The sequence below is a fragment of the Centruroides vittatus genome, unplaced genomic scaffold, assembly GCF_030686945.1.
Source record: "Centruroides vittatus isolate TY-2023 unplaced genomic scaffold, ASM3068694v2 scaffold_490, whole genome shotgun sequence".
Classification (NCBI taxonomy): Eukaryota; Metazoa; Arthropoda; class Arachnida; order Scorpiones; family Buthidae; genus Centruroides; species Centruroides vittatus.
This window is the reverse complement of record NW_027122711.1, coordinates 1,914,509-1,937,677: the sequence shown is the minus strand read 5'-3', so window position 1 is coordinate 1,937,677 and position 23,169 is coordinate 1,914,509. Positions and strand designations below refer to the sequence as shown.

The 23,169-nt window shown below is 27.1% G+C and overlaps 1 protein-coding gene across 2 annotated transcripts in view; it reads left to right on the top strand.

Annotated features, from left to right (window-relative positions):
- Positions 1-23,169, top strand: part of LOC136989367 (proton-coupled zinc antiporter SLC30A5-like) — a 45,176-nt gene that overhangs the window by 4,265 nt on the left and 17,742 nt on the right. The window contains exons 2-12 of one of the 2 annotated variants that reach the window (XM_067287486.1): positions 836-941; positions 2,644-2,766; positions 3,090-3,156; positions 4,624-4,794; positions 5,157-5,244; positions 6,490-6,563; positions 9,864-10,034; positions 10,102-10,387; positions 12,513-12,721; positions 13,430-13,587; positions 18,006-18,135. In XM_067287486.1, the coding sequence (XP_067143587.1) occupies positions 877-941; positions 2,644-2,766; positions 3,090-3,156; positions 4,624-4,794; positions 5,157-5,244; positions 6,490-6,563; positions 9,864-10,034; positions 10,102-10,387; positions 12,513-12,721; positions 13,430-13,587; positions 18,006-18,135 (1,542 nt within the window). In that variant the 5' untranslated portion in view covers positions 836-876. Of the gene's footprint in view, positions 1-835; positions 942-2,643; positions 2,767-3,089; positions 3,157-4,623; positions 4,795-5,156; positions 5,245-6,486; positions 6,564-9,863; positions 10,035-10,101; positions 10,388-12,512; positions 12,722-13,429; positions 13,588-18,005; positions 18,136-23,169 lie in introns of both variants that reach the window. The other variant, XM_067287485.1, reaches the window with a different exon arrangement.

Sequence of the window (23,169 nt, the reverse complement as noted above, 5' to 3'; positions counted from 1 at the left end):
ACGAATATTTTAAGACAATAATGGCACATAATTTCATTTGATCCGTTATGATACTGCTGAAAGTGTTCAATTACATCACTATGAAAAGATGAACGATAATGACAGACTGAACAAGAATATGGCATTTCTGTTTGACAATGAATCATTTTCATATGGTAAACAAAAGAAGTTACATCAGGAAAAGCTTGATTACAAATACGACAAGCCAATGAATTTGTTCGAAGATGGACAGCTTCAATATGACACTGCATATTGTATGGTGTTTGAAGTTCTTTAAAACACCATAAATTAGTTTTGATGCGAGTCTGTTAGCCAATTTCTTGTTTTACTTTTTATTAAATTTTTACCAAATTGTAGAAAATGACATTAAAATTTTTGCTGCATACTTTCTTAAGTTCGTAAATTGATATATTTATTAATATTTTGTATGATGCGGGCCGCACAAACTATTAATGCGGGCTGAGGGTTGCCCACCCATGCTCTACAGTGTGTGAATATTAAAGCAGTGCTAACAACGATGATTTATTTTCAAATTAAACTTGCCTGATAATTATTTATTTTGTCAGCTGCTAATAATAACTTTTATGGGCAGTCTGTTCCAGATGATGTCCTCATCACCAGTCTTATTGTCATCACTCGGCTGCTTTCATTGTGAGCTTAGCTGTACTCATCATATGATTAAAAGGCTTTCTTAATGCTTACAGGATGCAAAGAGTCATAATTGAAAATAAATAATAAGGACTAAATACAAACTAGCTTTTAAATATTGTTGTCATTTTTATTTTCAAAACTGTTTTTAACGTTTTAATAATTTTTTATTTTTACATAAATTTAGGTTTATTAGAAGTTTTATGAATGATTACATGATTTAAAGAAATGAAATCCATTCAAGAACATCATTATGATTCACATGTCGGTACTTCGTCTTATTCATCATCAAGGTAGATTAATTTTAAATTATTTTTGTAAGTTGATATTATTTGGGATAAATTGCTATTTATTTTCACTACATTATTTGGTATAATTTATTATTTTAAGACTTAATTGAACTCTCTTTAGTTTAATGTAAGAAATGCTTTTCATAATTTATTTACAGACAAATTATGAAAAACATTTATTACATTAAATCAAGTTTACAAGATTTATCAAGATGTTTTATCATTGATTATTTTGCATTTTAAAAATAATGCACTTTATTATAAAATACTTGCATTTATAGCTGCAGAAGTTTTTCTCTTATAGTTAAGATCATATATTGTTGCATTTAAATTAACAGAGATAAAAGTTTGTTTTAAAAGGGAAACAAAGCTAACTTGGTAGATGTAAAGAAAGCTTTGGTTTCTAAGGAATAAATGTAACAAAAACAAAAAAGACACTTTATTAATAGACCAATTTATTAGATAATACAGTATATCTATATAAATACACTCTTTTTGTACAGGCAATGACTGATTTAAATACATACATATGTGTTTAAATTAGTATATACCAGTTTTAGAAAATTATTGGCAATGACTGAATTAAATAAAATAATATAAGTGTTTGAAAGTGTTTGCAAGAAAGTCACTTCATTGTGTCAGCATATAGTAAATAATATAATTCAAAATTAATATATTTATTAAATTTAATACAAGAAGAGAGGGCTTAACCATTTACTTTTAATCCAAATCACTAGTACGTATGAAATTAATTATCCAAGTTCTATCTCAGTAGTTAATATAGTCTTATTACTTGTTAGAATATTTTATGCTCAATTGTCTATATGTATTTTCATGGTTGCTGTTAGTTAATTTTTTAATTTTATCCGTTTATCATTTTATTTGATACTTCTGTACTACTTTCCAGTAATCAATTAGTGTAAAGTTGCATATGTTTAAGTTTATTATGTACTATTTGATACTACTGTCTAGTAATCATATAATTTAATAAATATTTGAAGTTTTTAACAAATTTTAGAAAGTTTAAAAGTTTTTAATGTTTTAATTTGATGTTTTTGTATTTTGTGATAAGTAGAAACCCCCGATAAACTATGAGGCTTGAAAGTGCTCAGGATTTGTTATATGTTGATTGTGTTCATGTATTTTATATTGGTTTTCCAATAAAGAAAGATTTGGATATTTGTTGAGGTTAGAGATTACTCAGTTTAACCAATATTATTACTTTTATTTCCATTTTCATGTTTTACTATTTATTTTTTGGTTTTATTTTTACTGTTTACAATACTTAGAACATGTTCTTACCTCTATGTTTATATCTTATTTATTTACAATTATTTAGATCTGCCATTTTTTGAAAACATAAATCTAGGTATCTTTTTGAAGTTTGGGGTTCAATTAATCGGAATCAAAAATATTTGTTTATTTGAATTTTATTTATATAATAATAATAATAAATTTTAATTTATTAAATAATAATTCATTATATTTTAAATTAATAAATATATTTTTTGTAAGTAAATGTTATCTAATCAAAAAACTTAATAATTATAGTCATATGTAATTAACTAAATTATATATAATAAATATATTAACTAAGTTATAAAATGTTTAATTAAATATAAATTGAAAACTACAGATAATTTTAAAATAATTTATATAAATGATTTCTTAAAAAGTTTAAATGCGTTGTTTTTTCTTTTTGTAGATCAACAGGTTTTATAATTGTATTAATTATAAGCAAAGCATTCCTTGGTCTGAGTTATTTTATAATTTATGATCTGTTAAAAATAATCCATGTGGTCCATTTTCTTTTTCTCGGAAGAATATTGTAAGTATCATTTAAATTCATAAATGTCTGTTTAAAACTTTTTATTTTTATTATTTTTATCACTATTAACTCTTTCAAAACCTTTGTATTTCCAGCAAGTTATGCTGTTTACTTGAGTGAACAAACGCTTTCGAATCTCTACCCCAGATTCGAAAACGTTTGTTCACTCAAGTAAACAGCGTAACTTGCCGGAAATACAAAGGTTTTGAAAGGGTTAGTTACAAGATTCCAGTAATCAAGTAGTGTAAAGTTGCATATATTTAAGTTTATTATGTTTAATTAGTTGATTTGTAAGTGAATTATTGTATTTTTACTTTTTTCAGTGCATCAGCTGCTCTCTTAGCAATTCAAAAACCATTTTCTTCTGGTAGAAGAATTTCTAAACAGCAGGTAAAACACTAATCTTTTATCTATTGTAATATTCCTTTTTATTTATAAATTTTTCTCAAAATATTAATAAATAACATTAAAATTTAATATGAGATAAGAGATTTTAAGTATAGAAAAAAAAAAATTAGTTTCAAATTTTCTTTATACTTTCCATGATGACTTTACTTATTTAACTGGATACAATACTAATATGATCTTTTATACTACTAACAAGCAATTATTCATCGTGACATCGTCACAATATCAGGCTGTAGTTTTTTGTCACAATGTTTTCAATTTTTTTAGTAGTATTTTGTTTCTGTACCTCATCCTGTTAGCAATAGAGTTGTGTCAGTTGTCTATCTAACTCTGTCCAGGGAAAAATTTTTTAATTGAAATAACGTGACTTATGGTGCAAACCAGAAGTTTGTATATAGTTAATTGGGGTATCCTGCCCCTAAGCTTTTCATATCTGGTCTTGACTTTCATCTATCTAACACCGTTCTCAAGATTAAGGACAAATGGACAATGGTGGGAATTTATAAGTCTATAATTTTTTCAAATTGCAGCTCAATTAATGTAGTTATGAATGTTATTTATTATATTATCAAACCTCAATTTGGTTTGGTAATAACGAATTGATTTTGATAGAAGTTACATTTCTATATATAAACATCCCAAGAACTCAATGTATTAATAATCATCCAACCATCAGCCAAATTGATCAGGCTGATATTATGCTACAAATATTTGTAGCATAATTTCTGCCTGATTAATTTGGCTGATAGTTGGATGTTACATTTCTAAATAAATAAATATTTTTGTAAATTCTATTTTCTGAATATATTTTTATAATATTTTATAATACTTGTTATGTTAAAAATTACTAAATATAAGAAAAAAATACATTAAAATAATACAGGATGTTTTAAAAAAATGTATACGCAATTTTGTTGTTACTCATTTTTATGTTTATTTTAATTTTATTTTTATAATTTAGAGTAAATATTAGAATAAAGACTAGATTATTCATTTTTAAGGCAATTTTTACCCAAGGAAAAAAATATTGTGGGTTGATAAAATGCATATACATTTTTTTTTTGGGATACTGTATATTATATTAAAGTATGTGGTGGCTTTTCTGCATATAATTTGCCTTGGTTACCAAAAGATTACAAAAATAACTAACAGCTTGTTATTTTTGATTTATATACTTATTATTATTTGGTTAATGTTACCTATGGTAGCGAACATGGCGGCTCATCTCTGAAACAGTGGGGACACACGTTCTAACCTAACCTATTCTAATTACCCAATTCTAATAATTTGGTTGGCAATAATTATGGTAATTTATTAGAATAGGTTAGGTTAGCTTAGAACGTGCGTCCCCACTGTTTCAGAGACAAGCTGCCATGTTCGCTACCATAGGTAACATTAACCTATTACTTGTATAAGGTATTTAAAATATTTACAATTTTTATTTTCTAGTGGATAAGAATTATTCGTCATGCTACTATTAATTCAATGCTGCTTTTATTATGGCTATTTGGATTGACTCAGTGTGGCCCATTAAGAACAATTCTTTTAGTAGAACATAAAGATTTTATTATTATTTCTGGTATCAGTGCACTTTTTATGGGAGCAGGTGGTCATTCAAAGGTCTGTAAAGTATGTTATAACATATAATTATGTATTTTGAAATTATTGTGTGTGTAAATTCTGTTTGGAATAGATTGAAAGAAAATTTAGTTTTATATGCATTTTTAAGTTCATTATTTTCTTTAAATATGGTAGCAACTGTTTCTGTAACCTAAAATAATTTAAATAAGAGTAATTTAAGGTAATTTAATGCATGAAAATACTCTCTCTCCATTAGAATACTATTCTGGGAGTAATAGTAATGATTTACTATGTTAACACATCAACAAATTTATTATTATTATTATTTTTTATTGGTTTTTTAATAAGTATTATTTCCTTTTGTATACAGTTTAATATATAACCTAATATTTTAAATATAGTTTCGAGGTGCCGTATGTTTGCTAATTGGAATTTTAGCATTGTTGTTTCTTGATCACGATGACAATAACACTGAACCAACTGAACATCGTATCCTTTCCATAATATGAATATAAACTTGGTTTAAAGTACCATATGTTTAAATCTTAATTTGATGCTTGAAAGATACATTATTGATAATTTTCAAGTTTAAAAGTATATATTATTTTCAATTATTGCTGAAAATCTAATAATTAAAAAGATAAAAAAATAATTATAATCAGTTATTATAACCTATTTGTAACAAAAATTATAACATGCATTTATTTTAATTTTACTCCTATGCAAACCACTGAATGTTGATAGTTGGTTTTGGATTTGTACTTGGAAAACAGGCTGATCACACAGAGTTTTCTGGGTTCTCTTCTATGTTACAACTAAATAGAAGCCAGTTTCCCATAGAAAACATTTCTTGGTAGAGAATTCTCTTGGCAGATTTCTCTTGTATTGTGTTACCTTAGTCCATCAAAACCAAACTATTAATATGCAAGTAAAATTTTTCTTGTTTGAAGATAAAATATTCTAAAAGAAAACTATAAATTTACATGTAATATAAATTATAAATAACATTTGTTTATTTATTTGTCTTAAACTTTTTATTTAAATATTGTATAAAAACAATTCTTATATAATAAAAAGAAATAATTATTTGTTTTAAAACAGTTTTATTATTTTGAGTAAATTTATTTATCTTGCTTTTACTTAAAATCTGTTGAAGTGTAGATATTTAAATAAACAATATTAAATAACACTTTCTTCACATTTTCATTTGAATTATTTAATTACATAGTCGTTTGCAAAAAGTTGATATAGATAATTTGGATGCTGTCTCTTTTTAAAACTATATCTACGATATTTGATTTCTCAGATGATTTCTATTTATTTATTTATTTTTTTAATGTCTTTTGATGGTACAGGGTGGGAAAGAAAGTCAGTTAACACCTCTACTACAGAATATGGAATGTACCCAAAGAATGTACATTGAGCACATCATGTAATGTACATTCAAGGTAGGTAAATAAAATCTTTCAGCGATCAATTCCTTGTGAAATTTTGACCCTAAATGATGTGTCACATGACTCCCTTCACTTTTACAGTTTTGGAGTTGCATTCAATATGGCTGCCATCAAGATGGCAGCCATGCATGTAACACACATCAATCTGTTCCCCCTTGGTCTAATGTGTTCCTGACATGAGTGAATTAACTTCTATATTCTATAGCATGGGTGTTAAGTGACTTTTTCCCTACCCTGTATTTTAATATTAAAAGTTATTATCTTAACTGAAGCTCAGCAGAAGGACATCAACACCATGGATTTAGCCATGTGTTTTTCTACATTATTTCATGGTTAGGATTGGCAGATCATAAAGTAAGTATTTTGATACATGTGTGTTATTAAAAGATATAATTTTTTATTATTTTATAATTATTGTTACAGTATTTTCCATGAATTAATTACAATTTTTATTACTTTACTTCAAAACATGATAGGTAAAAGTATTTAAGATAGAATTTTATTCTCCTTGCATTCTTTTTATTAATTATAGTATGTTGTTTGTCTCTCGTTATCTGAATTTCTTCATTAATAAGAATTTACTAATACAGTATATAAATTGCTTAATTAGTTTCAATGGGACAGATATTAGTGTCAACATTAAGTGGATTATTGGATCCATATTAGAATCATTATAGTTTTTAGTGATTTATTCTATTTTGTATTTTCTGAGACTTGTATACTTATCAATTTTTTATGGTTTAATTTTATTACTATTTTCGATTTGCACTAATTTTTTTTTCTCATTTTCTGAAACTTTTTAGTATATTGAAATATTACTCATTTTTTAAAGAGTAAAATTGTAATGTTTTTGTTCAGATGATTATTTACATTAATGCATTCAGTTGTGTTTTGTTTCATCATTTGATTTTGTTTGAAAAATTTTTCTTTCACATTTTATTCTGCATTTTATTTGAGTCTAAATTATTTGGATTGTCTTCAGTTGGCATTAAGTGCTTCACATTTTTTGTTTTTTTACAGAAATTCATTATTACTATGAATGTAATTTTCAGTTATTTTACATTATTTTAAGTTATTAAACTGCATTCTTTATTTCTTACACTTTTTTCAAATCTACAAGATACAGATATACAAGGTAACTCTTGATGTTTGTGTGTTTGGTATTCATCCTTTTGCATATTTATGATTGAAAAGTTATGACCAACCACATGGCTATTTGCAAAACATTTGTGCATTTGCAAATTGCTTTTATGATATTTTCATCGTAGTACAGTACTTGTAAAAATGTACTTTGTGTTATCTCCAATTTTTAAACTTTTTGACATAACCAAGCAAAGTACAGTAACTATTGTACTACCAAACTGCATTACAACAATAATACCTTCTGCCAAATCACACATGAGAAAAGTTTATATTGCAATTATGTAAATAGAATAAATTCAGTAAATGTGTATTTCCATGCATAATTGAATGGAGCTCTGCATAAGTTAGGAAGTGTTTTGTTTGCAATTGAAGTTTAAAGCAACTGTGCAACCATTGAACATGATTTTTTTTGCACATGTATACAACTCGCCAAGGTCATGATGAAGCCAGAATTTTGAAATTTGATTTATGGGCTGAGATATTTGGGGTCAAAGTTTGTGTGTAAAGTCTGTAGGCCAATTACTGATTGTAAGCTGGTCATGTGCTACCTAGTAATATTTATTAATAATAATAATTCAGTAAAAAATGGCAAAGTAGCTAGTCAGTGATAAGTTTAAGGAATGTACACAGGAGATGTTGAGAACATACTATACCAGACTTCTGCAGAGTCCACAAATGAGGAAATGCACTTGATAGTTATAAAAATTTGCACACTAACAAAGAGGGAGATTGTAAATGGGGAAAAAATGCTAAAGCTGTTGGTGACAGCTTACAAGCTTTCAAAAATGTACTGCACTATTGACAGATTGAAGGAGTCGCAAGAATCAATCTAGTCCTGAGCACAATCTCAGATTTAAGCAAGTTTTGGAAGCAGCCTGGCTTCTATATGCTGAAGTCTTGAAGGACAGGAGTACAGCCATAAACCTCAAACTTATGTATTCTTATTTATATACTCATTATTTTTTCTGACAAATATGTAAATTGTTAAAAATCTGTAAAGTATACTTCTGAAATAAATTACATAATAATAGAATTTATTAAGCAATAATTATATTTACATTGTTTACTTAAAAACAAAATAAATTAATGGAACAAAAAAAAGTATTTTATTTTTACTTCTTTGCAAAAATGTTTTCATTTTTATGAATTGAATTTGAATTGAATGAAAAAAATTTGATGATATAGCAAAAACATTTTTAACCTAGAAATAATATCTTCAGTCTTTGCTTATTTGAAGACTCCTTGATATTCAGGGTCTTCTAGAAAGAATGCTATCATTTTAAATTATTGTAATCATGTTAGTTATTATTTCAGAACATTGTAATGTACCTTAAAACATTGGAAAACTGTCCAAATTTCACATCTGCCCATTACAACTTCTCAATGTGGGCATCTCGTGTCGCATAGCACACATCCAACTGAAACTCAAATTCTTCCTACACTTACTACAGCATATCCGTTGTCACTCCTCCTACAGCAGCCATAATTTTACAGCTCCATCAGATTACTTATGTTGCACAATGGTGAGTGATTCCAACTTTGCAAACTGCAGAATACAAAATGTCTACTCTGTTTCAGGTTGCTATTTTTATTTATGGTTGTTCCTAGTGGTAGTAGACAACAAGATGTTTGAATGCAGATGGGAGATGAAACTCAAACAGTTACTTCATTGATTGGTGTATCACATACTTCTCAGATAATCATTAACATAATTACATTAATTTCAAACAGTAGCATTCAATTTGGAAGACTCTGCATTAATAATCATCAAAGTTTGTTTTTTCTAGTATAGTTTTGTTTATTTGTAAATACAGTTGAGTTCGCATAAGTCGACACTCCAGGGGGAAGTGGAAATGTGTCGAGTTATCTGATGTAATGACTAAAGCAAAGTTGGAAAAAAACCACAAAACTACAATTAGGAAAATACAGTAGTGCGTTACACAGTAGTATAGGCTTACAATACATTGTGTCCTCCATTTACAATTACTCTGTAGATGAAAAACTGAAAAATTCATTTAGTGTTGTTTGTTTTGAGCACTTAACTGTCTCGACTTTCTTTTTCAACGATCATGAACGCCTTGAAAACATCATCTTTGCAATTGTCAATTGTTGGCAAGTAACATAGGCATTAATGTTAAAAAACTCAAAGGAGTTTTTTAACATTAATGCCTGTGTAAGTTGGCCGGGACCACAGAAAATAACTACTTAACCGATGGTGTCGAGTTATCCGGCTGATGACTTATGCGGAGTCGACTGTAGTTCGTTTTGACTTTTTGGTAATTGAACAAAAGAAGTTGAGATTTCTATTCTATTGTATTGATAAGCAAACTTTCTGTAACATTTTTTTGCAATTGACATCTTCAATTTAGAATTTTTTCAAGTATAGATATGACTTAAGTTACACAACGTAACTGGATATCAGATGAAAGTATTGAAAATAATAAAATATGAATGATACTATGAATCTTATAAACCATAAACTATTCATTAATAATATATTTCTAATTTTAGGGTGGTGTTTTATTACTAGTATTGGTTGTTTGTCTTCAAACTGGTTTTAATAGTGCAGCAAGACGATTATCAGTGGATATTGGAGGAGCAAAAAGACTAAATGCTCTTTCTTCACTTGTTTCTGTAGTTTTGTTAATTCCATGGGCAATAGTACTTTGTTTTACTTCTCAAGTAAGTGTAATGTTATCAAATTTAAAAAAAAAAAAAGGAATGTTTTCAAAAATGACTTATTTTCCAGCTGCAGTCTATATCTATTGTACAAATTATCATACCAACATTGGTGTCTTCTGTTCTGTTATTAGTTATTGATTATTATGTTGAATCCATGTGTACCGTACGTTTAGAAGCATTACGTTGCGCAAAGTATGGTTCCGTTGCTGTGTTTTTGTCAGCTCTTCTATTCAGCACTGTATCAGGAAATGGAATAATTACATATAGTTGGTCTGCTAAAAATATAATAAATATAGAAAATGAGCATGCTCTGTCTGGTGGTGTGATATTTAGCTGGATTATGTTTGTATTAGGTAAGTAATATTTATTTAATATTATAAATTAAATATTTCTTAATACAAAATTTAAAAAATTAGGATTATCATTGTTTAACCTCATATGAATATTATTATTTTACAGAAAATAGTTTTTTCATAGAAATGTAAATTTTTGTAATGAAATTTTCTCATTCTAATGCAGTGTGCCTTTTGTTTTATATCTTATAATTCAGAAAGTAAATATATTCTTTCTTATAATTATATTAAAATAGTAAAAGTTATCTTTATGAAATGTTAGACTTTTCTTCATAAAGAAATTCAATTATTTTTTCAAAACATTTGTGTGAGATAAGCAGGGGGTCTAGGGTTAATCCCTAATGACCACTTACACTGACTGCACAGGTTGGTAAAACCCAACCTCTGTGTCGTTTTGGATGGCTAGGAGGGCAAAATGAATGGGGAGGCGTCGGTAAGTCGACAGGTTTCCTTGGATAGAAAGGAGACAGATTTAACAAATGACAAAATAAAGGTTTATTATACGGCTAACACTAAAATACACGAGGCTACACTGAATTAAATACATAGATATATAGGTTATATAGGCTGGGTGGGGGTTGCAAAATATGGTTAACATAAGATTTCAAAGTCTATGATTAACAACTGCTGAGTCTACTCTACGCGAACTATGCCTACTTCTGTTACAAGGGAGAGAGTTCGCAATCTGCTAATAATTACCTCTAAAGTTGGAGGAGAGCTATATGTGGCGATAACAGTTCTTCATGGAAGCGATGGGCATTGTTGATGTCTTCTACTGGTGTCTTCTCCTCTTCTTGGATCCAGTTTGATGTATGGAGACGGAATATGCACAATGTCCCAATCTCACTTCCTGTTTAATCACTCTCTCTGAGTTCTGGCGACTCTCGCTTTTATCCCCTTGTTGTGGGGAAGGGGGGTCACTTGATCGTCAAATGTTGACACTAATAGTGCTGAGTTGGCACTTACGTGTCAATTTTTCCATTTGCTTCTTATCACAAACAGTGATAACGATCTACTTCTCATCTGGAGTGTTCTTCCGTGGGATTTGTTTCAATTTCCGACAAAGTTTAATGTCTGAGAAATGCATAAATTTGCGGATGTTACATTTGGATCATTGCTATCTTAGTAGTGATTATTTGATTTAATTCTTGAAACTTGGAATAATTACTTGATTTAATTCCAAATCTTATTGATGTATAGACAGATAAATCAAATAAATTTCTTAATATTCTATTAGTAAAGCCTTATTATAATTGTAAAACAACTTTATAACATAATAGCATTTTGATCTCAGTTATTAAAATCTAAAATCTTTTGTAAATCTGCAAAAATATTATTTGTTTGTTACATATATAATATGTATGGTTTTCAATGCCATGCATTTTCAAGTCTACACATCATGTTTATATGGAATGCCAACAATGAGAGAATAATATGCAATGTTTTGTATGTACTATTGTAGAAAGCAATTTTTTACATAAAATTGGTTTTTGAGAATAAATTAACACCTGATTCCAGCAAAATCAAACTTAATTTAATATAGATTAACATTTTTTCAAAGCTCAATGTTTTGAAACCCCTTGAACCCCTTGGGGAACAAGTTCTGTGCATGTGCACACGTATGTATCTGTGTTGGCATCTATTTTGTTTAATATATCAGGATGGGGTAAAGATTAAGAAACAAAATTTGGCACGGTAACTTGTATATAAGGGGCATTAATGCTATTAAAGTTTGGAATACGAAACACAAAGAGGTGGGAAGATTGTCATGTGTCAGAACTCAAGTGGGGTCAGACTTAATGAAAATTTTACTCATTATTGGCATTTACAATATTTTCTTTCTTTTTTTTTTTGCTGTTTGGATTAACTGGAGTTTTGGACTACTAGGATTCAGATTAGCAAAGTCCTACTGTGTATTATATTTGAATATTTTAGTGTAATTTACATTATTTATAAGCATCACTTCCTTAATAATTAATGAAAGGTATTTTGAATAATATCTAGATGATCAGATTTAATCAATATTTTTTGTAACAAAAGCATTGTTTACCATCTATAAAAATTTTCTAAATCTATGTTTATATTTTAAAAAAATGTTTAAATTAGTAATTCTTTTATATTTTAGCTACATTAATATTAACATCTCCAGCCACTGGAGGATCCAAAGGCACTTTTGTTGGTTATTCGTCCGCAGGATTGCCTCTCTATACGTTCACCGGAGATACTTTACATCGTACCTCTCATTCGTTCCTACTCATTGTAAAGAGTAGTTTGGTGCAAATACTAGAAGAATCAGATTCAAGGAAGATATTTTATTTTCTTTGTTTAAATTTGGTTAGTTTTCAAGATTTTTAATGCTTAATTATATTTAAAGTATTAAATTTTTTTTTATAACATAAGTACTTTAAATGCACTGCATAAAAAGCCTATTTAAGTATGTGAATTCTCTTTATTTTTTTTTTACAGTTTTGATATTGTGTAATTATATTCTCAGTATGTTGTTAAATTTTGAATTTATCATTAACTATTGATATTATTTTTTAAAAATTGATTAAATGTAATTGTAACATTTACAATGATTTGCTCTTAAGACACTTTAAACAACTCATTTAAATGCCCCGACGAACAATGGGAAAGAATTTTAAACTGAGGGCTCTATAATGCCAGTATGGTTTATTTGACTGAGGGATTGATCTCAAAGAACGTTTTATTGTAATTAAAAATGATAGGAAACTGTAACTTATTAGCAGTTGGATTTGTTTATTTTGTTCTATGGATTTGATAAAAGATAAAAGTTAGACATAGTTTTTTATTTTTAAATTAAAAATAAACTATGTCTAACTTTTATCTTGTATCTAACTTTTATCTTTTATCTAATATCCTATGTTGTAGCTGATAGATAAAATAAAATACTATAAATAAATTTCAATTGCTTAAATAAATGTAATCATTCTTGTTAAGCCATAAACATAACTAAATGCAAAATTCTTAATTTTAATAATTCAACAACAAATATTTAATTTGCATTTATTTGTTTTTCAGGCATTTACATTTGTAGAAATGATTTATGGTATTTGGACCAATAGTTTAGGATTAATTTCAGATGGATTTCATATGTTATTTGATTGTTCAGCTTTAGTAATGGGACTTTGTGCATCAATTCTTGCCAGAAAAAAGGCAACAAAAACATATCCTTATGGGTAAGATATTCTTTTTGATGTTTATTTTTTAAATACATGTTTTAATTTATGAAATACTAATTTCAATGATGAGAATTTAAATTTGAATTGAGTTTTTCAAACAATTATTTTGAACATGTAATGAAATATGCATTAAAATATCACTAAAACTGATTACAAACTGTAAGATTTAAAAATTAATACATGAAACAGAGGTCTAGGATTTCTTTATTAAATTTTACAAATATTTTTGATAAAAAATAATTTTTCTTAGAATTATTCATAACTTTCAATGAATGGAATATACACTAGTATAGTATAAGCTTTTTAATAATGGTTTTTAAGTCTTTTAAACATTTAAAATAACTACGAGAGTGATTCAACTATAACTGGAATTTCACTTGACACACTTGGAAATGGTAAGAAATTGAATTTTTCTCTTCTTCCTAGATCATCCTAAACATTTTCTCTATTAATCAATAATAGGATTGTTATGCATAATATAAAAAGTACTGGTGATAACAAGCATTTCATACAGGATCAAGCCATGATGTGTCATTTAATTCTTTGTGAAAGAGTGTCAAACTAGTTAAGTATTTAAAAGATTAACATAAAAGTTAGGTAATAATATCTTCTGTAAGAATGTTGTTAGAAGTTCAAGACAAGAAAAAATTTCTTTTGTCAGAAAAAGCAGAGGTCAACTGGAAAGGTGATTCTGACAATGTTTTGATATCATGATGTGATAAACATTAATTTCATGGAGCCTGCAATTACTATTATGCTGAATATTAGAGCAGTTTACTGCCTACAACACTGAAAAAATATTCCGAAAGAAAGATAGGGAGTCAAAAAATAATACTTTCTTTTGCAAGATATTGTGGATCTATATTCAGACAGATTTTTGTGAAACTGATCTCAATACTTTATCCTGGGAAATTTTAGGATACCCAATTTATATAGTCTTGATCTCTCACCAAGTGATTATCATCTGTTTGAAGCACTGAAATAATTTTTGGTGGTCAACAGTTCAACAATGAAGCAATGTTGTCTACTGTCTCTGAAGTTAGCTTAAACAATTTTACCTTGTTGGAAATAAGAATTTCCTTATCAATGGGATAAATGCCAATAGGTAAGAAATAAATAATAAAAAAGGAAGTGTAAATTGAAAGCAGATAGAACATAACAAATTTTATCTTTGGATATTTTGCATTTTACTATTAATTGCAATATTTAAGATTTTCATTAATGCTGTAAAGTAATTTGCTAGATTAATTTAGACAAATATAAACCATCTGTAAACCCGATAGTTATATTAAAGCCGATTCTAATCTAGCAATTGTTTGGCTTTATTAATTTAGACTTTGTTTAATTTGAAAACTTTTAATCACTTTAAAATTAATTCTTATATTTTTACTCATGATGCAATATCTAATAATGGTTTTAAAGTCATTTAAACATTTTAAATAACTACAAGAGTGATTCAACTATAACTGGAATTTCACTTGACACACTTGGAAATGGTAAGAAATTGAATAATGCTACTAGTAGGCTTCTAATTTTTATCAATATTGTGGTAGGCTCCTACTATTCATCAATTGAACACCAAAACTAAACAAGTATAGAAAAGATATCATGAGAGGTGTTGCTACAACTCTGGTCCAAGCAGCCAGAGACAGAGAGATTTAAATATACTGGGACCATATGTAAATGCTTATATCCGAGTTCCTATTGTTCAGAACAGCAGAAGAGTTAACAAAAGCTACAAATACGAAGTAAACAATATCTTAAAAGATGATCTCAGCTCTTAAACATACATTTCTAAATTAAACACTTATATTAATTATATTATGTTACTTACACATTCATTTCCGTTGAATGATCTGATGTCATGTTTTGTAGAAAAAAGAAATGTTTGCATTGAGAGGGTGATTTCAAATGAACCCTTACTTGTATAGTTTTCTTCTATACTGGGTCTTTCTCCAATAATTTGAATTTCCTGAATATATATTGTAAACAGAGTTTAAAATCTGCTACTCATTAGCACCCCTCCTCATTAACTCCACATCTGCGATTGTCAAGAATTCGGAGAACTTGAGGGGTCATGAAGGGGAAGGAAGAGCTTGGTCAGGAGATAGAGGAGAGAAAGGTCACCACCTTTCAGACTGGACATATGTGGAATGGACATTGAATTCATCTGTGCTTGTGATCGCCTTTCTTTTAGTTCAATTGTTGTATTATTAAAATTTGTAATATTACATATATCATTATGAAGATGTAAAGAGAGCCAAATATCGGTCTTAATCAAATTTTGGATGAATTCATGGAAGTAGTTTGTCTCTGAAAAAAAGCTTAATATTTCAATATTGACCAAATTATCTAACATAATCATGCAATCATGTGTTTTACCATATAATCATATAATAGATCATTCATTAATCTACTATTGCAGTGTCCACAGCAAGAGTGGATTGATAGTTTCTATAATTTACTTGTTTTATGGAAGCCACCTTGTTAATTTGTTGAATACTCATTGGTCTTTAAGGTCATTGAGACTGTTGAGCTCAATGGTGAACCGATGCTGACATCACAGGCTTCAACAAACAACTCAACAGTTCATTTAGAAATGTTTTCTCACCATTGAACCAATCATTGAATATAGAAACATGCTCATAGGCACTTTCAAACATAATGAATGAGAGTGTACTATAGCAAAATAAACCATGCAGAGGCCTACTCCAATACTCAACGCTGTAGCTGTTATCAGCCAGCCGAAGAGTTTATATATTCAAAAGTTTAAAAAATTTGTTAAAATGAAATGTTTCTTGTTGAATGCTTTCTTATAGAACAATTTTAGTTGTTCTGCAGATAAAACTAAGAAGTTTCTGAAAGACATTTATTTTTCTAATGATATTTTCTGGCTTCTTTAATTTTGAGTGGACCCTTACATATTTATTGTTTTAGTATTAATTTTATTTTTTGGAAATGTCTTCTGCATGTTCTGAAATGCCATCATACCAAATTTGATTGCATTTCAACTGCTAAACAACTCTCTAAACAGCATTGAATATAGATAGGGTACAGTACATTTGTAAAGTCAAATGGGTTAAATGCATTAGTAACAAATCGGTCAAAAAGTAGTAGTCTTGCTCAGTGTGCATGCTCTGCAGTGATGACATTTCGAACAAAACTCTAACGAAGTTCACGAAGGAGAGAGTTAGTTTACTTCGTTAAGAAAATGATGCCCAATGACATCAATGTTTCTAAATCTACTCGAGGTGTTTAAATTCTGAATTAAAAGGTGAAATGATAGAAATAACTGTCCACCTGAAGCAATCTAAGAAAAATATTTCAGATAACGCTGCACTAGCAACATTCATATCTTCGATTTTAGAAACAGCCATTTAGTTATAAACAAATCAGTCGAAAAGTCTAACGAAATAAGGATAACGATGATGTCATTCTCATTTAATGCGTTCAACTTTACAAATGTACCCATAGTTTAATTACGATCACGTGGTACTTAAATTTATTATAAATGATATATTGTATCATATGAATAATTCTTATAGAAAATCTTAAATCTTACCTAAGATATCTTGATTTTAAGATTATTTTTATTTTATGTATCTAGCATTTAAATATATTTCCAGAGCAAATACATGGAGAGGGTGCAAAAGTAGATATACAGTTGTTGTTATGGAAAAAACATACAGGAGATAAATAGGAATAAAAATTTATTTTTTATGTACAAATTAAATCATAAATAAATAAGGAATACGAACTAATAAAAGATAATAAAAATAATGATAATGAACACCAAACATTTGTATTACTCAGATTTTCAACTGTATACCTATTTTTGCACCCCCGTGTATAAAAATTAAATTTTTTTTTTTTTTATTAAGATATCAAAGTCAAATGAAACTAATATTTTAAATAAATGAAATAGTTTTTAACCAAAAGTTTTAAAATTTATTGTAAATTTAGTTTGCAGTTGCTCTCATTTGACTAATTGACCTCATTGTATGTAAAGTTAGAATTAAAAAAGTTTGCAAATCAATACTTCCTTAATTATAGTTAAGAAATGACATTTTTACATGAATATTTATAAGATACCGTAAATACAATGAATATATTTCTCTAGTGTCCATTAATATGATTAACTTTTTTTTAACAAAACCACTGAAATGAATTACGTTTCATTTAAAGGTCAAAGTTATTTGTTTTTATTTGTTAATTAAAGAAAAATTAAATTATTCTACAAAGTTAAATCATCAATAAAAATTTATAACATAATATATTACTTTATTTTAATTACTTTTAATTACCAGTACATAGGAAAATAATTAGAATTATTTCATTTTTTAAGCATACCTATTACATTAAAAATATTATTCATTTTAAACTAATTATAATATATTTTTTTTTGTTTCTTATAGGTTTGGCAGAGTTGAGGTTTTATCAGGTTTCATTAATGGACTCTTTTTAATAGTGGTTGCATTTATGGTTTTTACTGAAGCATTAAGTCGAATATTTGATCCGCCAGAGATTCTTACTGAAAGATTATTGGTAAATATTGTGGTTTAGCAAATTACCAGAATAATAAAAATATTTAATTTTGTTACATATATAAATATCCATTAGTTACATGGTTATAATTAAAAAAATAATAATCAAATAAAAATTGAAAATATTTGATATATACAAAGAAATACAATATATTCAATTTATAACAACGAAGATAATTTTAATATTTTATGATTGATATAAATGAAGATTCCAACATTACATATATATTAACTATACAAGTATACACTGCTTAATGATGGGGATACATTCCTAGAAACATGTCTTTAAATGACTTCATCATTAAGCAAACATCATGGAGTATACTTAAATAACTCTATATGATATAGTCAACTATTTATATACATAGGCTACATATCAAGATAATACACCTATAACACAATGATAAATATTTACTATATTTTATGGCATATAACAAACACATCCCCATTTCAGCATAGAACTTCATATGTAATCAAACACACATTTTAAAGAATTGATTTAAAACAATGAATGAATGAATGAAATGTACTGTACTTATGATTTAAAAATTTCTAATTTTTAAGTTTGTTGTTTTTATTAACATTACTAACATTATTAAATTAATTGTTTCAATATCTGAAGACATTGAAATGTCAAATAATAAAGATAAAAAGATTTAAAATCGATATTATATTTTTTTTTATTCACAGTTTAAGATATTGGTAACCTGCCAGAAAAATCAACAAATATTGGCATCATCCTTTAACAAATAAACAGAAATATTATTACTGTTTGTAATTTTATAATAATTTATGATATAGATTATGTGATCAATTTCTTTTCACAAAATCTTTTTTAAATTGTTTTTTTCATAAATGAATCCATATTTAGAAATTGTCTTAAATTTAGTTTTTCCATCTGTACTGCACAGTATTTTTGTCAATTAATATAATTTCTTTAGATATTTAAATATTTAAAGAAATTATAGATGTTGATTTTACTGTGTAAAAACAGATTTGGCAAGAACTATTATGATTTTTAATATATCAAATATATTAACATTATGAAAATTTAATGGTGTAAAATTTTTGAATTCTTTCATTTATTAAACATACTAGCATTAATATTTTCTTGCTTCCATTTAGCATGTAATTCATATTTATATTTATTTATTTATAAATAATTTGTAGACAATTTAAAGTACACATTTTATTATGGAGTGGAGAATTGTAGATGATAATCATAAAAAAATATTCTGAATTTTCTTGCTGATAATCTAATATATGAGGGTAATCCCAAAAGTAAAGTCTCCTATTTATTTAAAATGCAAAGAAACGTTTCTTTTCAATAATGTTTATATCATTTTAAAGCTTGAACATTTATCTATTTTTCTAACTAATTGCCATTTCAGTTGATGCATTTTTGTATGAGCTGTGGCAGTTTTTGTATGCCCATGTCATACCAGCTCGCCGCCATGTTGTGTCAAACCAATTGAAATTCATTGCCAATTGACAGAAGTGTATGGCGAGTCATGCATAGATTTCAAAAACGTCCTCAAGTGGTGTAGGAAGTTTGCAGCTGATTGTACTGAAATTCGTGACAAAGAAAGAAGCAGGAGATCATCGATTTCCGACAAGACAGTTGCAAAGGTTGAGCAAACCATGCGTGAAGATTGGCAAACATGGTGGCGAGCTGGTATGACATGGGCATACAAAAATTGCCACAGTACCTACAAAAATGCATCAACCGAAATGGCAATTATGTAGAAAAATGGATAAATGTTCAAGCTATAAAATGATATGAACATTATTGAAAATAAACGTTTTTTTTTTTTTTTTTGTATTTTTTAAAAATAGGAGACCTTACTTTTGGGATTACCCTTGTATATACATTTATGCTAAGAGATTTCTGTTATTTGAATTTCTCTTGGATTTCTCAGTAGATTCAAATAAATTAAGTGCCTATAGAAAGGGTGGGTCTGCAGATATAGAATAAGTTTTTGTTTCCTGATTCAATGATCCATTCTGGAGATATCTGGTTTTAGAGTTTTGAAATTTTTCTACCATTTTATATATGGGGTCAAGAAACTTTTTGCAACAATTCAGTGTCACATTTGCCAACACGCCATACACGTAGTTTATGAAGGAATGTGGTATAAGGTAAAGGAAAAACCTTATATCAGGAAGGTCTGATATAAGGTTTTTCCTTTATTTCACCAGTAATGCATTGTCTGCAGTGATTTAGAATTTGCGATATTTAGTATTTTTTATATAATTTGATTTCTGAATGCATTTATTTGAAAAATAGCTAATTTATTGCATATGTCATATATAAATATATAAAAATTTTTGTAATAAGAATTTGTATACATTTATGGTAGTGATTTCATCTATTATAGAGTTAATTCTTAACTAATGACTAAAATTGTAAAATTGTCGTTTAACAACCGGTGAGAGGATAACGCAGATATAAAATGTAATCTTTTGATATGACAAAAACTGAATGATATTTAGAGTATTTATTTCTTGCTTCCATTTTGCATGTAATTCTTATTTATATACATTTATTTATAAATAATTTGTAGACAATTTAAAATACATATTTTATTATGGAGTCTTTTTTTTTTTAAATTACAGATGTTTTTAGCATTAGGATATAAATACATAAAAAGTTTTTATCTGAAAGTACAAATAATTTACTCAAGACTCTCATAATCACAAAAGTCTGTTATTAAATAAATCATTATATCAGTACAGAATTGTAAGTTACCAATAATAAATACAGTAGTATATAGAATTAATTTCATAAAATAAATATTACAAATACAATTTATTACAAACTCCAAAAAGAGTTTTTGGATTTAAAAGAAGAATTATCAAATACGTACTTAGAAATTTATTTTTTTAATTTATGCAAAGTGTTTTCATTAAGCAATATTTTGCTGTAATCAAACTCTTGTTTTTATATTATTGCTCTAAGATTTTCTTCAATAAAAATATATTTTAATTAATTTGAAATTTTTCTGTCATATAAATCTTTATTTAATAAATTAATTAAAATGAAATTTTAAAATAATTATTAGGTTTTATTCAACAGAAATGATTTATAATTAGTATCATGTTCGTCCAGTTCAACTTTGAAGAATTCTTAAAGAAATTATTTATTTTGAGACGATTGTTGTAATGAAAAGACAGTTTAAAGGCGAGAGTTATTTCTTCCAAGACGACTGATTTATTTTTGTCAAAATAGATTCTACTTTTCTCAATGTTTCATTCCAACTTTTCATCATATTTTGAGCTAGAATTGTTTAATTAATGGAAAAAAAATTACAGATTTATAATTTGATTATAATAAATACAATTAACCCAATAATTACTTCAAATAGCCTTTTATTACCTTTTTATTAATTTTATTACCTTTATAGACCAATCAAGAAATCTGGCTGTTTGATGTTTAGAATTTAATTATTTTAGATGCAGATAATTATATTTATTTTTTATCATTAATAAAATTTGAGAAAATTAAGTGTTTAAAAATTATTTCTGTTTAAAATACTAAAAATCAATATTTCTAGAGTTTGTAGAACAATTCTTGGACAAAAAGAATAAGGAGTTTGACAATAATTTATACAAAATATAGTAATTTGAGACTATAAATAAGTATCAAAAATAATATAATTTTATTGAAAGAATTAATTCTGTTCTAAATTTCTTACTTTAGATTTGTCATTTACAGTTTTAAGTTTAGAAAATATAGAATATTTGTATCCAAATATACTAATTAGAATAATAATTAATATACTTTTGATATCAATGTTCTGTGTATTTTTGGGTTTAAAATTTTAATTAATAATTAGAAAATATAATTAGAATTAATAGCATATACGTGGTACGATCCAAAAATTCAGGGACTGCAGTAATCTATGACAACAAAAGCATGTATTTGAAGTTACAGCATATGAAATGGATTCTACCAAACCACCTCTACGTGTTCAGGTTAATTTCACCCATGTCATGTGATTAGATCGCAAGCGCTGCTGTTTTTTTCCGGAGATAGTTACCTTTGTTCTGCGACGTAATAAAAGTGGAGTTTCAAGAACAACCTCCAACATTTCGATTTTGCCATGGTAGAATCACCGCACACCTTTCTTAGCAATTTTAAAGTCTCCGTAGGTGTTTTACCTAAACGCTGACAAAATTTAATGTTGGAGGTTGTTCTTGAAACTCCACTTTTATTACGTCGCAGAACAAAGGTAACTATCTCCAGAAAAAAACAGCAGTGCTCGCGGTGTAATCACATGACGTGGGTGGAATTAACCTGAACACGTAGAGGTGGTTTGGTAGAATCCATTTCATATGCTGTAACTTCAAATACATGCTTTTGTTGTCATAGATTACTGCAGTCCTTGAACTTTTGGATCGTACCACGTATATGCATATAGTTTCTAATTTTTATGGAATTAACAAAATAATATATAAATGCAGAACTAAGAAAGTAATTAGGTAATTAAGTTGAATATAATGAAAGATCCTGAATTTTTATATAAATTTTTTCTATAAATTTACTAAAATTGTTAAGAATGTTAAATGATCACTTTAAATATATTTAGAAAATGTTATTTAATTCTTATATAATATCTTATTGTTCAAATAATATAAAAATTTACACAAATATTTCTAAAATATTATATTTAAATATGTTCTGTTTTATTTATAAAATTCAAAAGGAAATAAATATTAAAGTATAAAGTTACATTTTAAAAGGGAAGATTTGAAAGAGATGTTAATTTTATAGCAAATTAATTAATTAATTTTTCATTTTCATAATTGGTACTAATTAATTACAGATCAAATGAACGTTATTTTAAATACCAGTAGATGGTTGACATCCTTAAGGGATTAATAGGAAAGAGAAGTAATTTGGACCTGGATTAAAACTAATTGCACATATCTTGTACTCGAGAATTAATCACTTTCTTTTAATTTTGATTGCTAAATAATTAAAGAGAGAATTTTGAGTTTTAATTTAATTTGAAAGTTCAGAAAAATCTTTTAT